The sequence below is a fragment of the Contarinia nasturtii genome, unplaced genomic scaffold (assembly GCF_009176525.2).
Source record: "Contarinia nasturtii isolate CC-2019 unplaced genomic scaffold, AAFC_CNas_1.1 Cnas_scaffold_864, whole genome shotgun sequence".
Classification (NCBI taxonomy): domain Eukaryota; kingdom Metazoa; phylum Arthropoda; class Insecta; order Diptera; family Cecidomyiidae; genus Contarinia; species Contarinia nasturtii.
In genome coordinates, this window is record NW_022198211.1 from 1,498,909 (window position 1) to 1,516,723 (window position 17,815).

The 17,815-nt window shown below is 33.5% G+C and overlaps 3 protein-coding genes across 7 annotated transcripts in view; 1 reads left to right on the forward strand and 2 right to left on the reverse strand.

The window, feature by feature from the left end:
* LOC116342335 (beta-arrestin-1) overlaps positions 1 to 1,064 on the reverse strand; it is a 58,223-nt gene extending 57,159 nt beyond the window's left edge. For 3 of the 4 annotated variants that reach the window (XM_031769894.1, XM_031769889.1, XM_031769891.1), the window contains exon 1: positions 107 to 1,063. The gene's annotated coding sequence lies outside the window, so the exon portion shown is untranslated. Of the gene's footprint in view, positions 1 to 106 lie in introns of all 4 variants that reach the window. The other variant, XM_031769893.1, reaches the window with a different exon arrangement.
* A 4,576-nt stretch (positions 1,065 to 5,640) lies between these two features.
* On the reverse strand, positions 5,641 to 7,012 carry LOC116342669. Its single transcript, XM_031770367.1, has 5 exons — positions 6,903 to 7,012; positions 6,579 to 6,824; positions 6,404 to 6,503; positions 6,072 to 6,338; positions 5,641 to 5,756 (listed from the first exon to the last, which is right to left on the reverse strand). The coding sequence occupies exons 1-5, from the start codon at positions 6,968 to 6,970 to the stop codon at positions 5,700 to 5,702; spliced, it is 738 nt and encodes a 245-aa protein (XP_031626227.1). The 5' UTR covers positions 6,971 to 7,012; the 3' UTR covers positions 5,641 to 5,699.
* Positions 7,013 to 14,597: 7,585 nt separating this feature from the next.
* LOC116342370 (actin, indirect flight muscle-like) lies at positions 14,598 to 17,360 on the forward strand. 2 transcript variants are annotated; one of them, XM_031769949.1, is made up of 4 exons: positions 14,598 to 14,677; positions 15,950 to 16,473; positions 16,564 to 16,983; positions 17,047 to 17,360. In XM_031769949.1, exons 2-4 carry the CDS (start codon positions 15,969 to 15,971, stop codon positions 17,250 to 17,252), a joined length of 1,131 nt encoding a protein of 376 aa, XP_031625809.1. In that variant the 5' UTR covers positions 14,598 to 14,677; positions 15,950 to 15,968; the 3' UTR covers positions 17,253 to 17,360. The 2 variants fall into 2 exon arrangements, with proteins under 2 accessions (XP_031625809.1, XP_031625808.1); XM_031769948.1 differs by having other exon boundaries at positions 14,618 to 14,727.
* Positions 17,361 to 17,815: the final 455 nt, after the last annotated feature.

Consider the following 17,815-nt stretch of genomic DNA (forward strand, 5'->3'; position numbering starts at 1 on the left):
TGAAAATATCTCAATATAATGTCTGCGATTAAACTGAAATCTATTCGAAATTGCGCAATAAAAACACACTTATTAGTAAATTACTATATGCCATCCAAATACTTACGGTTTTTTTCTCTTGATTTCTGCTAGTGTTTAGCCGTATCTAAATAACGACCATTGACGATGAGTGGCAAAATGTTTTGGCCGATCATATACACAAATTATTCAATGTTTTCGTTATTTCGCTCATGCAAGTGGTGATGTTTATGGCTAGATTTGTCTGGATAAAATGCTTTACGTCCTATTTTTCATTTGATCATCAATTAAATACACTCTAGCAGTCTATACGCAATTACATCAAAAGTTGTGTATATTTTATGTGTTTTTGGTTCAAATTTTATAGCATTTTCTCACTATGTCTCTTCACGACCTTCACTCACTGCTGTTTATCGGTATTTTACGTCAAGAGAGAAGAAAAAAGACAAAAGACAATAACTTTATTCATTTTGAGAACATCTTACATAGGTGAGAAGATTTCTTTTATATGCACGACACCACAAAATACACGCGATGTCAATCGATCGATAGTCAATTTTTCACCTCTTTTTTATCCACACGCTGTCTTGTGGTTTTTGTAAAAAATGTTACGGCAAAATATAATATCGATATTAAAAAATGGTATTTACTTGCTATCGCTTTCTATTCAAACATTTTTTCCATGTCACATACATTTGGTACAGTTTAATCAAATTTTTTTGCCATTTTACATCAAAAGAGAATCGAATGATTCGAAATTGTAAATTTACCGTTTTTCAAGCGTGCTCACACTCGAAAGCACAAAGCATAAAATTTTGAGTTCACACTTCAATCAAAACACATTTTATCGCGCAATCATTAAAATCCGCCAAACGTGAAACATAACACACTTTTTCAAAAGACACACATTTTTAAAATCCAATAATTTCGACGTTGTAATAATACTAACGTATTTTCATTCTGCTACTTTACAATGTGCTGATGTTCTGAACGGGAATAAAGACAATAAAACTCACAAAAATACGATTTCGAATGGTTTTAAAAAAAATATGCATAACGTTAATTTAAATATATGCGATGCATAAATATTATATTGTTGGATTCAACACGAAATTCAACACGTTATATTTTGTTCGAACAATTGAATATTGAAGATATGATGTCGAATTGAGATCCAAACATCAACTGAACGGAAAATCCATGCAACATTCAATTTTATACGGAGATAGTTGTGAATTTGTCGAGTGTGTGTCGTGAAAAAGGGGAAACGCATGATGTGGAGAACGAAAAAATCGTACAATGAAACGGTAACAATAACAACGTTGAACGTTTGTCGCTACTATATATCGATACAAAACAAACTGTTGAACGTGTTCCATGAATGCGGAAAATTCTTTCCCCAGTCTCGAATTCTCCACGCAAGCTCCTTAGACAATGTGCCGACACCGTCGGTCGAGCCTTATTTTTACCATATTTCATAATACACTTTTAACGTCTGGCTGATCATAACAATTTAACAATTTTATCGTTGTTGGGAAAACTGAATTCAAATAGTGAAACATATGGTGAATGACAAGAAATTAGCATTGAAAATAAATTTGCATATCGCACGTTTGTGTTTGTAACCTTTGAAATATTTCAAAAACTCTATTTTTAGCAATTGTGTGCTTGCATTGGCATCTGGAGGTTCTTCAACTCAAATGACGTCATATTTTCATCAATTTCCATTTTAATTATCAGTTTCACAAATCATTGTATGTTTGGTAATGGATTTTACTTCAATTAAATCAAAACATTTCATATTTGATGCGAGAACACATGTGTATGACTACCGTAAATGTGTTGTAAAGCATGAATGTGTTCTACGTAATGTTGATGTTGTCATGTGGATCCATTACAGGTGCACTCGGAACGAAACATAATATGACAGACTGTCATAATGACAGTTTCAAAATTTCCGATTCAAAGACGAAGAAAATTCAGTTAACTTTAAGGCAATGGAGATGAAATGCTTGCTTTTACTTGATCATTTCGCTAACTTATATATGTTCACATGAGATACGGTTGTAAAAACCACATTAAAATTTTTAATTGCAATTACATGGCATTAGTGACAAAACAATTTTTTGATCGTGAAATTTAAAAATAGTACCTTCATAAACACACCAAATCCTATTCAACACGTACGTTGGGAATGTCGATAATAAATAAATTTCAAGCTTCTCTGACTGACTGAGATAGTACTTTGCATGTATATTTGTGTATTATATGTGCGCTTTGATAATTTCATGAACATTTCTGTGTAAAATACCATGATTTAATTGCCTCTTAATTATGTGCTAGATTCTTGGTAATGTGTGCGGATGCTTCAATTGTCAGCAAAAAAAACATAAATCAGCAGAAAGCAAATGAACTCACAAAACAACTTCCCTTTTGAGGAATTTCCTGCTTTCATTAACGAACTTATCAAATATACTTTTTTCGTCATTAAATATGCTGAGAAACTTCCGTAAAGAATGTTTATTCCAGTACAGCAAAATTCAAATGGTGTCATTCGACATTTACACTGTCAATCCACCCGCTTTTTTGTACAAAATGATGCGACATGTGGATACGCGGTTTTCTTTGAACGTAAACATTGTGGAAAAACTTGCAAAAAATGATTTCAATATGTTGTACAATTTGAAGGGTTTTTTGATTGAACAACAATGTCATTTTTAGCATGCAAAACAGCTTGAATTTCCGAATACATAGATTGCGTGACGTATTTTAATTTTAACTCTTCTTTGCGTATAGACTTATTAAATAGCAATGAAAACAATGGTCGTTCTACTTCATACACAATTCATACACCAAACATTCGTTATGAAAATTCCGAATTCAAGAGAAACAGTAATTCCGTGAATTCTGTTTGTGTTTCATTTGCCTTGTTCAACACACGTAAATAGTCACATATACACGTACAGGTCAAGGCTTCACCACATATTTTACCAGCTTGACCGGCAAGATGATATGCGTCAGCATCAAACATTTTGCCGTTTTCTCGTAAATCGAATTATTGGCCAAACATGTTTGAAAATATCTTCATAATTAAATTATTGTGCGGGGTGCTTGCTCAAAAGAATCGTATTTTTTATAATTTTTTTTTAATTTTTCAGAAAATTGTTTGAAATTCTTTAAATCATTTTCATTTCCTGAGAGGTGACTGGTGCAAAAAAAAATCTCGGCGCTTCTTTGTTCGGCTGGAAAATATCTCGTTTATATAAACGAGAAGGAAAAAATACAATAGTATTCAGGTGAGACAGTTATTTAACAGTTATATCTGAATTGGACAGTTGTTTAATTAATCCAAAAACGTATTTTTCTTTGGATTATTGTTGGAAATGGATTATGTTATGGCATTGCAGACTGAATACAGAATCATACCGTTTCATAAAATCCATACGGAATCGTCCGGAATAATGATTTAATATTACATATTGCCTTTAACTTAACGAAGTCTTAAGGAGTATATCATTGCTAATATCAATTCATGCCATTGAAGCGGAAACAACAACAACAACATATATGTAACTCTATCAGACACAAAATGAATTTAATTTTATTGTATGAACTTTTCCCAATGTGTATTTAACTGAACAGCATTGACTTTGCAGAGAATCATGTTTATTTTCAGTCCGGATCGATGATATTGGGAGAGTATCCACTGATGTCTCGACGAGATCTGTGTAAGTCTGGATATTATGAGATTCGGTTTAATTTGTTTGTTTCAGCATTATTTTTACGCTTCAGCAAAAACTGGCAATTTTCCAAATCCAAATAAAATTATAATTGTAATAATATTTAGGTTAATTATTGACATGTTATTTCGGTTATTTTGTATCTTTCAGTTGAACACCATAGAATTTGAAAAACTCCAAATCAAATATTTATAATTGGAGCCTATATAAATCGTTCAATGCAGAGATTAAAAGCAAAGTTATACCAAATAATATTGACTTTAATTTACTTAATTTGCGTATTTAAAAAGACATTAATGTAAACCTCAATTTGAAAATGTTATAATAATAATTGAACTTCTATTTCCGCAATTCAACTATATCAAATCAAAAGTACAAAGCATCTGAAGCATTTGCAATTTCTCGCTTTACTATCAGTATATAAATAACACCGAAGAAATGAAGATACTTCTCAGAATTTTGCTGGCATTTATACCTCTGCTGGCCATCAGTTTCAATTTATTTGAACCAATTCAAGCATCAGTGAGTTATTTTACATAATCTTTGCATTTCAATTAAATTGTTTTTTATAATTGTTTTGATTTCAATTAGAAAAACACTTTGATGCTGGAAAAATTTCTATGCGTATCGAAACCGAACAATGAAAATCTCTCATCTTGGTACTGTGATGTAAGGAATTTGAATCATACTCATGTAAAGCTCGATATTGTTGGTAATTTAAGCAAGCCTCTCCATGAAATTTGGACCCATATGGTGTTTTATTACAAATACAACACATACCAAAAGTATGCAATCGACTTATGGGAAGACATGTGCGGATGGCTATCGAAGAAAAGGGTTAACTATTTGTTGGATTTTACGCTTAAAATTGTTCGAAAATACACAAATTTGAATCACCCTTGCCCGTACAATGGAACGGTTTATATTAAAGCCAACAGTGTTTCAGTTCGTCAGATGGCACTTCAACCTCTAATTCCGTCCGGAAGGTACCGCGTTGATATCAATGTTACTGATAGCACTCGACGTATCGCCATCTTCATTGGGAAGCTATTTTTCAAAGTTTCCGATAATAGAATCGAAATAATTTAAAAGAAATTTATAAGAATTATTTGATTAAGATTTCGGTTTAAAACTAGAAAAATTGATGAATTTTCAAAACATTCAGCACCATAAACAGAGTAAAATATTGGCTTATATTTATTTCTCTTATATTTCACTTTTACGAACACTTTAAATAGGAACTACTGAATCGGAGCCATTTTCACCTCGATCCGTGTACCGATAAAAATGTATTTTGAATTGATACGTTAGCGTATTCGTCATGAAAATAAATTTTATTCAAATTACATTTCAATGACAATTATGAATAATTTTGTATTTGTATTGTGTTTATGCTTATAAAAATGGCTGTCGGTATGCCCGAATAGCGCCTGTGCATCGGAGCTATGAAAATTGCGCTGCTATATCTGTTGGATCATTCTATTCACTGGGAAAATGTGAGTAATAAAGGTTCCTCACTTCCAAAAAAGCTATTCTATATGATGCACAATCACTTTCCGTTATCGAGTGGGATATCTCCGAAATATCTCGATGGAATTTATGTTATATAAATTAGGTGTAAGCAAGAAAAAGACTTATTTGGTTTACTTTCACATTACATAATAAAAGATATCAGAAAAAAAGTCTTATGTAATTCAATAAACAATGCCGCAGCCAGAAATTGATATTGTGAAGTGCAGTAAAAAAAAGTGCATTCTATCCTGTACAAATTTTGTGTCAGAAATATTGAAGAACAAAAAAGGTTTCACTTTCGCAAAAGTTGAAAACAAAAAAAAATTCTTCATTTCTGGAACTATTAGTTTTCAATGCAATGTGAAATCATTATTAGGTACAACAGGTGCATTGCTACGATGTTGATTTTAACAGAAACAATTTTGTAATTTATTTGTCATTCAAAGTTTTCAAAATCATGTAATAGCTGCAGGTGGTCTTCATAAACTGAAACAAAAAAAAATTGAAAAATATCAATCAGAAAGTGTTGGATATTGGCTTCTAAAAGTGAATTGTATTTGTGGAGTATCTTATTCCGAGAAAAAAATATTTTTCACGAATAAAACTATTTTTTATAATTTTTCACTGTGTGTAGAACTAATTGCGACGCACACAATCCTTGTATTTTAAATGAGCAAGCCACACGTTTGATATTTTTGACCGTTGTCCAATAATTGTAAACCATACTTTAAAATGTCAAACTTTTGTGCAAGAGTGAAAATTACAGCCCTGTTACACGGCATGAATGAAAGTTAAACTTACCTTAGTGAACGTTTCCAAATTCAGCTCAAGGATTCCGAATCCATGGTAGAAAATGGGTTTTTGCGACATTTGAATCATAAAGAGAATGTTCTTTTTAAGATCATTAGGTAACGACATCCAATTGCAATCATTATAAAGACAATCTGTCATTTTCTCATAGCTATTGGAAGCTAATTTTCCAAAATGGCAATACAAAAACAAATTCCCAATTGAAACTAAGGTTCCCAAGAAGAAAACCAAACCATCAATACTAATATGTTTTGATTGCTGAAATATACGAACAACATATAATAAATTAAATGAATTGATTGGAAAGAGTAGAAGTTAGCTACCATCTCCAATTCAAAGATGACAATTGCCAAACCCAACATATTTTGAATTAGTTCGATCATAATGACAAGTGTATAGACCTTAGACGAATGTAAAAACCAACTAAATAAAAATACAAATCCGTATTAGTTTTTAGTTTCACCAAAATATAAAATGGAATTTGGAGCATTTACTCACTTTCTAATCGAAATTTGGAACTGAATAATCTTGCAAAGTAACTTTCTCTCATTGCCGTTCTCATCGGGATGATTTAATTTGCGCATCTTATGTTGAAACATTTCATAAAATGCTTCATGATGAAAACACATCGAAATGAATATCAAGAAAGAGACACCGTGTATAACGAAATAAGAAACAGCAAAGAGAACGACCACAAAGATTTCACCACAATATCCAAGTGGTGTTGTTTGATTCCAGGGTAGACTGACGATGATGCAAATAGATAAGTCATTCGTGAGTTTAAAAATATTGAAAATGCATAATTGGACAAAAGTTACTCACACAAAATTAAGTGGCACATATAAATGATCTCTCTTTAGCTCTCCGTGCAAATACAAACAAAACAACATTGAGCTAATACCAATTATAGGATAAGAAACCGATTGAAATATGGCCACCCATTTGAAATAAAACTTCAATAACCATTCACATTTTTCATTTGCTCGTTCCAAAAATTCAAATGAATCTTCATCTTTGTCTAAATTTGGAATAAACATAAGGTAGATTTTTGTAAGTGATCTTTTTTGTTACATTTTTAAAAGTAGTAATTTTGCATGTAGGCTTGCCTGTATCATAGATTTTTGTTAAATTTGACACAATAATAGATAATCCACGTCGCTCATAAAATGCAACCAACGCTGTGTATATTTTGGCCAACGAATAGATAAGTATACAACATGCATATAAGGTTTGTTCGAAATTATTGGTTCGATTTTTTAAAATAAAGGCAGCCGATACAATCGAACTAATAATCTGTGACAAAATCACAGCTGCAGAAAAGCCAATGTATGCCCGTTTCTTCCAAACACTTGTATAATTATCCGGAGGCAAGAGACAAAGCCATGTTATAATTTGCTGTACACTTGGTATCGGTTTCATTATAAACTCAACTTTTTAAATTGATCTGGAGATCGTTTTCGAAAATAGGTCTGAACAGTAACTGTTAAGAAATATGACTGATTGAATGCATTTCACAGCTCTTCCTTTTATACCAGTTTTCCATTGTAAGAACTGAGTCAGCTTTTCACACATGCCTCGATTCTCAATATGCATTTGATCCACGTATTTTTTAAAACCAAAATAGACTTATTTATCATAATAAATCAAAAGAATAAATAATTAGATGACATCTTTGAGTAAAAGAAATGGGGAAAATGGTGTACTGTGCATTTAAAGCGTTTTTATCATTTTGCTGACACAAAAAAAGGATAAAATCAATGACATACTCATTGTCGTTCCATTTCTCCGCTTCATATTTGCCACGCCGGAATATTTTATTTTATTTTGTGTTAAAAAAAGAAAAAGTATTGATCCTCTTGCCTCAAAGAAACCTTTTTTCCGTTTCACAATCAAACGTCAAGCTTGTTGGATATTGAATGCCTTTACTTTACACCAACCAAATGTGATGACACTATTGGCATTGATGATTCAGAATTTTTAATGATCAAGCCCATGAATTTGGTGAATTTAATGAAGCAATTGGTAAAAATTATTCAAGTGATAGTCTCTTTTGAAAAATATGCCTCAGAGATGTGAAAAATGGTATATTTAATTCGTTGTTGGTTGATTTTATATTAAATCTACCAAAATTGAATAAAAAATACCACATTTTTTTCTCTCTGTGTATTAGTGTGTGTTTTTGAATTGATATGAATGGAACATGCATCCATATAAGGTGTATTTGGTGTTTTGTAATTTCTTCTAACTTTCCTTTCACGACTTTTTTAAACCAAATCACGATCACGAAGAAATGGGCATATATTGGCTTTTCTGTAGCTTTGATTTTGTCACAGATTATTGCGTCGAGTGCATCGGTTGCCCTCATTTTAAAGAATGGAACAATTAATTTAAAACACACTGATATCGATCAATCCTTTTGTCCTGTATTCTCGATCATTAAAGAATTATAAATTCTGAATCTTCAATGCCAATGGTGTTTTTACGTTCAGTTGATGTGAAATAAGGCATATGTTGTTATTCGATATCTCTTCCAACAATCGTTTGACGTCCTTGGTCCAAAAACGACTGACGTTTGACTGTAAAATGGATGGAATAAAGGTTTCTTTGAGGCAAGATACTGTTTATTTTTTTACCACAAACTAAATATTCCGTCGTGGCGAATATGAAGCAAAGAAATAAAAAGACGAGTTTCGCTAATTTTATTCTTTTTCTGTGCCATTCTATGTCAGCAAAATGATAAAAACGCTTCAAATGTGCAGCATTTCTCACAATTTACTTTACTCAAAGGTTTCATCTAATCATTTATTCCTTTGTTTTTTCATGACAAATATATCTATTTGAGTTGTTAAAAGACGTAGATCAAATGTATGTTGAGAATTGAAACATGTGTGAAAAGCTGACTCAGTTCTTACAGTGGAAAACTAGTATAAAAGTTGGACCTGTGAAATGCATTCAATCAGTCATATTTCTTAACAGTTTCAGTTTACTTCATTTTCGAAAATGATCTCTAATAATCAGCCAAAATGTATCATTATTTTCATTTTTCAAGTTACACGTATTGTTGTTCGCTGTGATGTAAAAACTGCTACGTACCTTCGCATGCGCGGATGAATGGCAGCAGCGGTGAGCGAAACTCTGACAAATATTTCACAAAATTGCTAATATCAGCACCGTAGCCATGCACCTACTAATAATTTCAAACTGCACTGAAAATTAAAAGATTCAGAATTGACGACCATTTTTTGTTTTCTACTTTTGCGAAACTCAAACGGTAGTTCATTCTTCAATATTTCTGAAATCAAATTTGCACAGCATAGAATGTATTTCTTATCAGAGTTTCACTCAGATCTGCTGTCATCCACAACATGGTGTATCTTACTGAGAATGCGTCGTCCATCGAACACGACTGTACGCAGCCGTTTACGAATATATTTGTCAAAAGCAGGGTTTGTTTGGCGACTAAATTTTGAGTACCCACGTACCCACTTTGTACTAAAGTGAAATGGAAGCAGAGAAAAACTCCCATCTTTAGATGAATAAGTAATTCACAAACACATGAAAAGTATTATTTTTATGCAATAACCACAGTCGGCCCAATAAATTTAGCACAAAACAAGAAAATTCCGGGTCAATTGATTAAATATCAAATGCGAAAAATGGATGAAAAGTTGTTATGAGGTGCATTTACTGAATATTAAATGCCTATCTATCAAAGAAACCACAAATAATGTTATTGATCATCAAAGGGAATATATTTTGATTTGTATTAACACGATTAGTTACATAGAATAGTGGTATCTACATGTGTATGAAGTTCTCACAATTAACAATTTCCAGCTGAGAAATTATTAAAGAAAATGAAGAAAGAAAGGTTTCCTTTTTGCATACTAAAATCAAGGTTATCTTTTGGTCATATTGATTACACGAGAATATTTGAAAGTGGTCGACCGAATTTACAGTTATAAAAAATCAACGCGTAGTAAAACTTAATACAGATATTATCTAAACAGTTTTGTGATCGGACTGCTAGCGAACAGAATAATGTCAGTATATATTTCTTTAAAAAGTCCATCGTTCAGTGATTAACGTTTTTTTTGTCTCTAACTTGATTTCAATCATTTTTAATATTTCAATTGTGCTATGACCGCATGTAGTGCTGCTTTCTTGAAATATCTATCAACCAATTCTGAACGGTCTTTGTATGTACAGCCGAATCGCCAACTGAACATAATTTGTACATTAGGCCGTTAAGCGTCTGAATCGGTCTGAATGTAGAATTCTATTTCAGTATTTTAGATGTCTACATTCAGAGAGTCAGAGAGAATCTCAGCCAACTCAAAACCACACCATTGCTGCAAAGACACTTAGTTATTAGCGCCTTCAATTTGTTTTCCGGAAATTGACTTTTTTCGGTAGCTCAATCTATTACAAACAACGTTAGTGAGATTAAGACACATTCATAGCTACGAGTAGCTTTCGCGCTCTCTACGTGAGTGACAATTTCATTCTCTGAAAGTCATTGGAAATAATGTAAAAATCTTCTCAGGTGAGTCACCTATCAATTTCTCACCTGCCACATTTACTATTTATTGTATTTGGAGTTGGCTCAATATACTTAAGAACAGTGAATAGATTGAGCTACAGCTATATCAGTGCTATTTTCACAGCTCCTATTCATAGGCGCTATTTACGTCTTTATGATACAATTCCGAACGAAACGTTCGAAATGTAAATAGAACAATAGACTTATTGATTTTAGTATTTTTTTGCATAAACAAATCAATAGGTCTATTGTCCGGAATTGTATCATAAAATCGCTGTCCGTATGCGTTGTTCACAAATAGCACCTATGAATATGAGCTGTGAAAATAGCACTGCTATAGCTGTAGCCCAATCTATTCACTGCTTAAGAACAATTGTTCTTCCATCAGAACTCTAAGCCAGCAGGTACTAGTATTAATTGAAGTATAATGAAGTCATAGTAAGAATGATTCACTATCATTCACTCTGAACAGAAAGCATATACAATAAAAACTAGCTCGAAATCAATGTCGTATTTTTGTCTGCATGTTACGAAGTGAAAAAAGCATAAAATCCGAATATCTGTTAACTATAGACATTGAATACACAGTTGGCAAATGATGTTATGTATTAAAGAAAAAAAAATGCTTATTGAATTTTGCGCTAAGCTTGATTTATTTATGGATTTACTGAACGGTGGAAAACGCATTACCTACCAAAATATACATTAGAATGTGTTAAAATGTCATTTTTTTACTTATCACCTGTTTTTATGTTTTCTCATTTCTGGAAGTAAATACTTTTTTATTTCACATAGTGAGTATATGTTTTGAAGGCATATAGTGTATTATGTTATTGCAATAGTAAAAAAAGTAATATTTTGATGGTGAAATGTTGGATTTGTGCATGCAAAGATGTGGTCTAAATATAGAACGAATGGCAACAAAATTTCAATTTCACTAAAAATTCCACCACGATTTTGTTAACGAAATATACGCTATCACATTTTACGATTCCGGTCTTCATGCCATTTCTGCCGTTCCCTTTCATTCTTTAACAATTCAAATAAGATTGCTTCTGCCTGAACATATTGCACGAATAACATATGCATTGTTGAGGCTTTATAAAAACGACACCTTGACAAGAATATCGTTGCCTTCAAATCTCCCATTCAGATCAATGTAATATGAAAGCTTTCGAAAAGCCCTTGTATTTTGCACATAAAAGAAACATACAATTCAGTAACAATACAATGTCGAACGGTTTTCGAACGTGCGACGAACACACAGACACACTTGCAAACGTACAATAAGTTTCGAGAAAAGAAAACCAAAGTAAACATAAAGAAAAAAGAGTGCGCTTTGTTGGTTCTGTATGTTTTCTTTAACGTATAAAGATTTCAAAGTCAATCCGTAACTGGGAGCACGTTTACGTAGACATTTCGATCTGAAGAATATTGTTCTCATTTGCAAAATGAATCAGTCAAGCAGCAACAACTTTTCTCTTTTTAACGTCTATGTATTATTATATAATAGATAAATGCCAGAACTTCTTGAAAAATGATGATAGAACCGAAGAAACTTTATCGATGAACAAAAAGTATAGTGGATTCATCTTTTGGTTTTGTTCTTCATGTTTGTTCTTGCTGTGGGTGCTCGAAAATCCAAAAGTTGTAAATGCAGTTTACATGCACGTCTTTTTGGCAGCATTTCGCTCACATCTGCTATGTGATATACCTTTAAACGAAGCTACGACCCTACATAAAAAACTTTGTACTTAAGACTTAGTGAGAAAGGGCAAAAGCCACCTTTGATTTGAAGAGAGAAGATGGATAAAATGGCTTAAATAATTGGAATTGTTTTAGTTTCTCGATGCACGCTTATAACATGTTGAGTCAAGACAAGAGCACAAAATCCGATGTTATTACAACATTTTGCGGTTGTAATTGTTGCATCCTTCAATAGTTACCATTTGCTGTATTGGTTTTTGTGTAAGCCACGTTCAATGCGATAGAATCGATCCATTTTAAACTCGTTAAAGGTATAGATAAGTGTCGATAAATCTGTTCATTTATTTAATCACCTCTAATTGAGCAGATAACTTTGTAAAAACCACAAAAACCATTCCGTTCACCGTTGACGTTGTCGCAGCAACTATAATTTCAAACAGTTTCCGAGTAAGCAAATGAATAAATCGCTTCGTTAGACAAAATGAGGTTTCTTGCCACTTCGAAAATAATGTAAACTATTTTTTTTTGCTTCAATATGACACGAACGTGTGCTTCATTTGTTTGATTTGAATTCAGCAGCGGTGTGCATGGCATACATTTTAAATCAATGTTTTAGTTGTTAAATCGCTTGTTATCTCATCGGAACGTGTGGTTTAAATATATGTGTGTGTGTGCGTGGATTGAACAGATGTTGCCATCAAGCACTACTATTGTCATCACAACAAATACACTCTGTAGTCGGTGCTCTATTTTCATTATTACCGATCAATGCGGATGCCCGCCGTGACAACAACAAATCACCAACAATAATGAAAATGATAAGCAGGCGATTGCGCCAACTCAACGCTTCGTCTTTATTTATTGACATTTCGTGTGAGCTTATCGTGTTCGGGTAAACGTTTCTTGCACAATTTGATTGATTAGAACGATTTAACAAAGTGATGCGCTGTTCATCGATGAATCTTGAGAGTGGGATGAAAGTTATTTTTCTACATTGAATTCCGCCTCAAGCATGCACAATCCCATACACATTCTATTCAACCGTTTGAATTATTACCATTTGATTCGTTTTTCATTTAGCTGCAACTGTATTTTTAACGAAAAAAAGGGAATTTAACATATAAAAAAAGCGCACAATACCCAAAGAATAATGAGCATGTAGAGTAGTTGTCGATAGATACGCGTTCCGCATAAGAATGTTGTCACTCACAACAATGAACGTTTCACACGATATAAAAGTGAAATGTCTTGTCGGTGAATTGAATTGAATTTCCACCATTTTCATCATATCGATAAGATTTTCACTTAAAGTTTTTCTATTGAATTGATAATGTTTCTTTTTTTTCCGTTTGACAACGCCTCACGACTGCTTTTTCAACTATGTCGAATTTGAATAGAACGAAAAACACATGAAATACAAACAAATAATGGTTGACAACAGTGATTGAAAAAGTGAGGAAAATGCAAGCCTATCCGTTCGCAGAACAGCAACCTGTTCACTTGTTGATTCTGTTTGAGCAAACAATAAAAATAAAGAAAACAGAGTGAAAAAGCAGAGAATTGAAAATGTCAACGAATAATAGTGGCATAGGTATATGAAGAAAGCCGTGGCGCTACCTTCAAATGCCATTTGATCGGGCTTGACACAATCAAGAATACGTGTGACTTCAACGTTTTCGAAGAAAACTGTCCAATCAAATTGTATATTGAACAATGTATGTGTGTGGCATCGCTATAAATAGGCACCCGGATTACGAGAGTAAAAGAAAAAAAACGATGTGTGGGAGAGAGGCAATGTAATAAATACCAGCACATTCTGTCAACACATTCGTGTTTTACAAGTGAAATTTGCATTGAATAGACTGAATTCGAAATAAATGTCACTTGTGGTTTTCTTTTCGAAATGCGTTTCTATTATTGGCCGTTGGCATTGTACTACCAATCGGACAGATAACAACATGCCAATAAATATCGATTCGAAAGCAAAATCGCAATAAAATATGTATGAAACGCGTCGAGCGTGAGGATGCGATGCTCAGTCGCGCTTTTAACAATACAAAAAAAAGTGGACGAGACCCGTTATTTTCCGCTCATTTGTTACGTATCCGCTTACAATTCGATCCTTCTATGGATTGTGTGCGTTGAAATGCATCGTCCCATGAGCTTTCGCACAGTGATTTATCACAAGATGATGCTACAAATAGACCAAACGACATTGCATTTAAATTGAATGTGATTACATTGAGAGTGTGATCGCTCAACTATAAATTGACAGCGAAATAGATTATCGATTTCATTTATACGGTCAAACGTCAACTCGTTCACAGTTTGTGCAGTGTATTTGCTGGTTAGCAACGAATTTAAATTCAATTTGTTCTCATTTCGCGAGGAGTTTCGGTACATTTTTCACAAATTCAATCCATTTTCGATACAAAAAGTGCTATCATTGTGCCATTTGCGATTTTTATTGTATGCTTCGAGCATTTGCAAACTAAGTTTATTTTTTTTTTCAAAAGTGTGGCTTCATAGTTCCGTGGTGCAGTGATTTGTTTTCTTACTTTGAAGTCATGAAGTTCGACTTCGACGGAGGATTTAAATTTGTAGCTAACGCTTTAATCTCAAATGTTTTATTTGTCTTTTCAAAGTATGGAGAATCTAGTTTATTTTCCACAAAAGTTGTGTTCAACTAAAAAGATGCAAAGTTCTTGTCAAGGAAGAACTCAATTTTCAAAAAGTTTTTCTTTGGTTTCCGAAGAGCCAAGACACACGCTTTTGCGTGATACATGCACTATTTTGTTACATAAAGAAAATTTGTTCGTTCATTTATTTATTGGTAGTCTGAACAGATGTAAAATTGTCCGATTGCAAATTCAATCCAAATGCAAATATTTACATGAACTTTCCCAAAAGTGATTTATAAATTTGGAATAGTTCATTGAGAAATTGGTATATATGGCTTCTATTTCTCATAATTAAATTTGAATAAAATCAAGTGAATATGGCAATTCTCCGTCTCTCTCTCTATCTTTCCCTTTCGAGGAAATCGTTGTAATGCAACTGCTTGTAATAAGAAGTACTTGGGCCAATGAATTTGATTTAAGTGCAAAAACACTTATTTACCAAGGAGCTTTTTTCATTTGCACACTTTTCAATTCCCAATGCACTACTCATATTCTAACGCCGCCACCATTGTCTTCTGACAAATGGCAAAACTTTTCCGAAAGTAATTTCACACAGCAGCAACTTAGAGAACAAAAAAACAAACAAACACAAATCTAAAAACGGAAACTGCAGCGACAACCAGAGACTAATGAACGAATAACCACTAGAACGATTTGAGTTCGTATTTACGTTTTACGGGCAAAGTTTTTATTCTGTAGCTGCTGTGTTTCTAGTTTTTTTTTTGTTCGGCTGATTCAGTGCGAAGTGAGCTGAGCAAAGTTGCTGAGTTAAGGAAAACATTTAAACTGTATCGAAACGCAATAAAGAACGGAAAATCGAGAAAACTTTGTTGTAAATTCACACACACTCATTTGTATCGAAGAAGAAGTGCAATCGGAAACAGTGTTGCTTTTAGGTGTTCTCGCATTTAATTTGTTTGTTTATGACTTTATTGCAGATTTTCATAATTTATAAAAATGTGTGATGATGATGCAGGAGCCCTTGTGCTCGACAATGGATCGGGCATGTGCAAAGCTGGTTTCGCTGGTGATGACGCACCGCGTGCCGTATTTCCGTCAATTGTCGGTCGTCCACGTCATCAAGGTGTGATGGTCGGTATGGGACAAAAGGATTGTTATGTCGGCGATGAAGCGCAAAGCAAACGTGGTATTTTAACACTGAAATACCCAATTGAGCACGGTATCATCACCAACTGGGACGATATGGAAAAGATCTGGCATCACACCTTCTACAATGAATTGCGTGTCGCCCCAGAAGAGCATCCAGTTCTCTTGACCGAAGCCCCATTGAATCCAAAAGCAAATCGAGAGAAAATGACACAAATTATGTTTGAAACATTTCAGTCACCGGCCGTTTATGTGGCAATTCAAGCTGTTTTGTCACTGTATGCTTCCGGTCGTACGACTGGCATCGTTCTCGACTCCGGTGACGGTGTAACTCACACTGTGCCAATCTATGAAGGTAATTAATTCATTTTTCTTGTCATTCAATCAACTGCTTTACACATACATTTGAACTGGTTCTCATCACCATTTTTCTTTTCACACATAGGTTATGCATTGCCACACGCTATCCTCCGTTTGGATTTGGCTGGTCGGGATCTTACCGAATTTCTAATGAAAATTTTAACTGAACGTGGTTATTCGTTCACAACAACAGCCGAACGTGAAATTGTCCGTGATGTTAAGGAGAAATTGTGCTACGTCGCGTTGGATTATGAACAAGAAGTTGCTCTTGCATCGGCTTCATCATCATCCGACAAGAGCTACGAACTTCCAGATGGTCAAGTAATCACCATTGGAAATGAAAGATTCAGAGGACCCGAAGCACTTTTCCAACCAGCATTCCTCGGAATGGAATCGAATGGCATCCATGAGACTGTCTACAGCTCAATCATGAAGTGTGATGTTGACATTCGTAAGGATTTATATGCAAACACTGTCCTTTCTGGTGGTTCAACGATGTTCCCAGGTGAGATTGGATTGGTTCACTCGTATTTTTCATTTTTTTTCAATATGCGTTGCTTCTTCATAGGTATTGCTGATCGTATGCAGAAGGAAATTACAACATTGGCCCCATCAACGATTAAAATCAAGATTATCGCTCCACCTGAACGTAAATACTCTGTATGGATTGGTGGTTCGATTTTGGCCTCGTTGTCAACGTTCCAAACGATGTGGATCTCAAAACAAGAGTATGACGAAAGTGGACCATCAATTGTTCACCGAAAGTGCTTCTAATCAAATCACATCTATTTCTCTCTCTCTCAATCTTCTCTCTTTGTTTTTCATTTTTCTTTTCATTTTGTACTTTTTGCTGAATAATAAATGAATTTGCAACATTCGAAACATATTGAAATCGAAACAATTTTATTGAGCTTTTTTTAGCTGATGATACTTCAACTGTTTAAGCTGGCATTAATATTGATTTATTTAAAAAAAAAAACTTTTTAAAACCTTGACCTATTCAGTAAATACACAGCGTTAGTTTTTTCTTCATATGAGTTTCTGTTTGCTGAATTTCGAGGCAACTCAAGGAAGAAATCATAAAATTTTAAGGAGTTTTTGCGGGCGAAACCAATTTACGATGTCAATTGTTTGAACAAAAACCACTCGCAAAATACCTGAAGGGTATTGCTTACAATGTTGAAATGAATACAACTAACTATTTCTTGGATTTTATGGATGATAAGAGAATTGAAATGTCATTGTCAACGTTGATATTTGGATTTTGTATACTTTTGACATAGATAATGTCCCGTAATAGCCAAATCAACGTCAAACTTTTTAGTTTACTCGTTGAC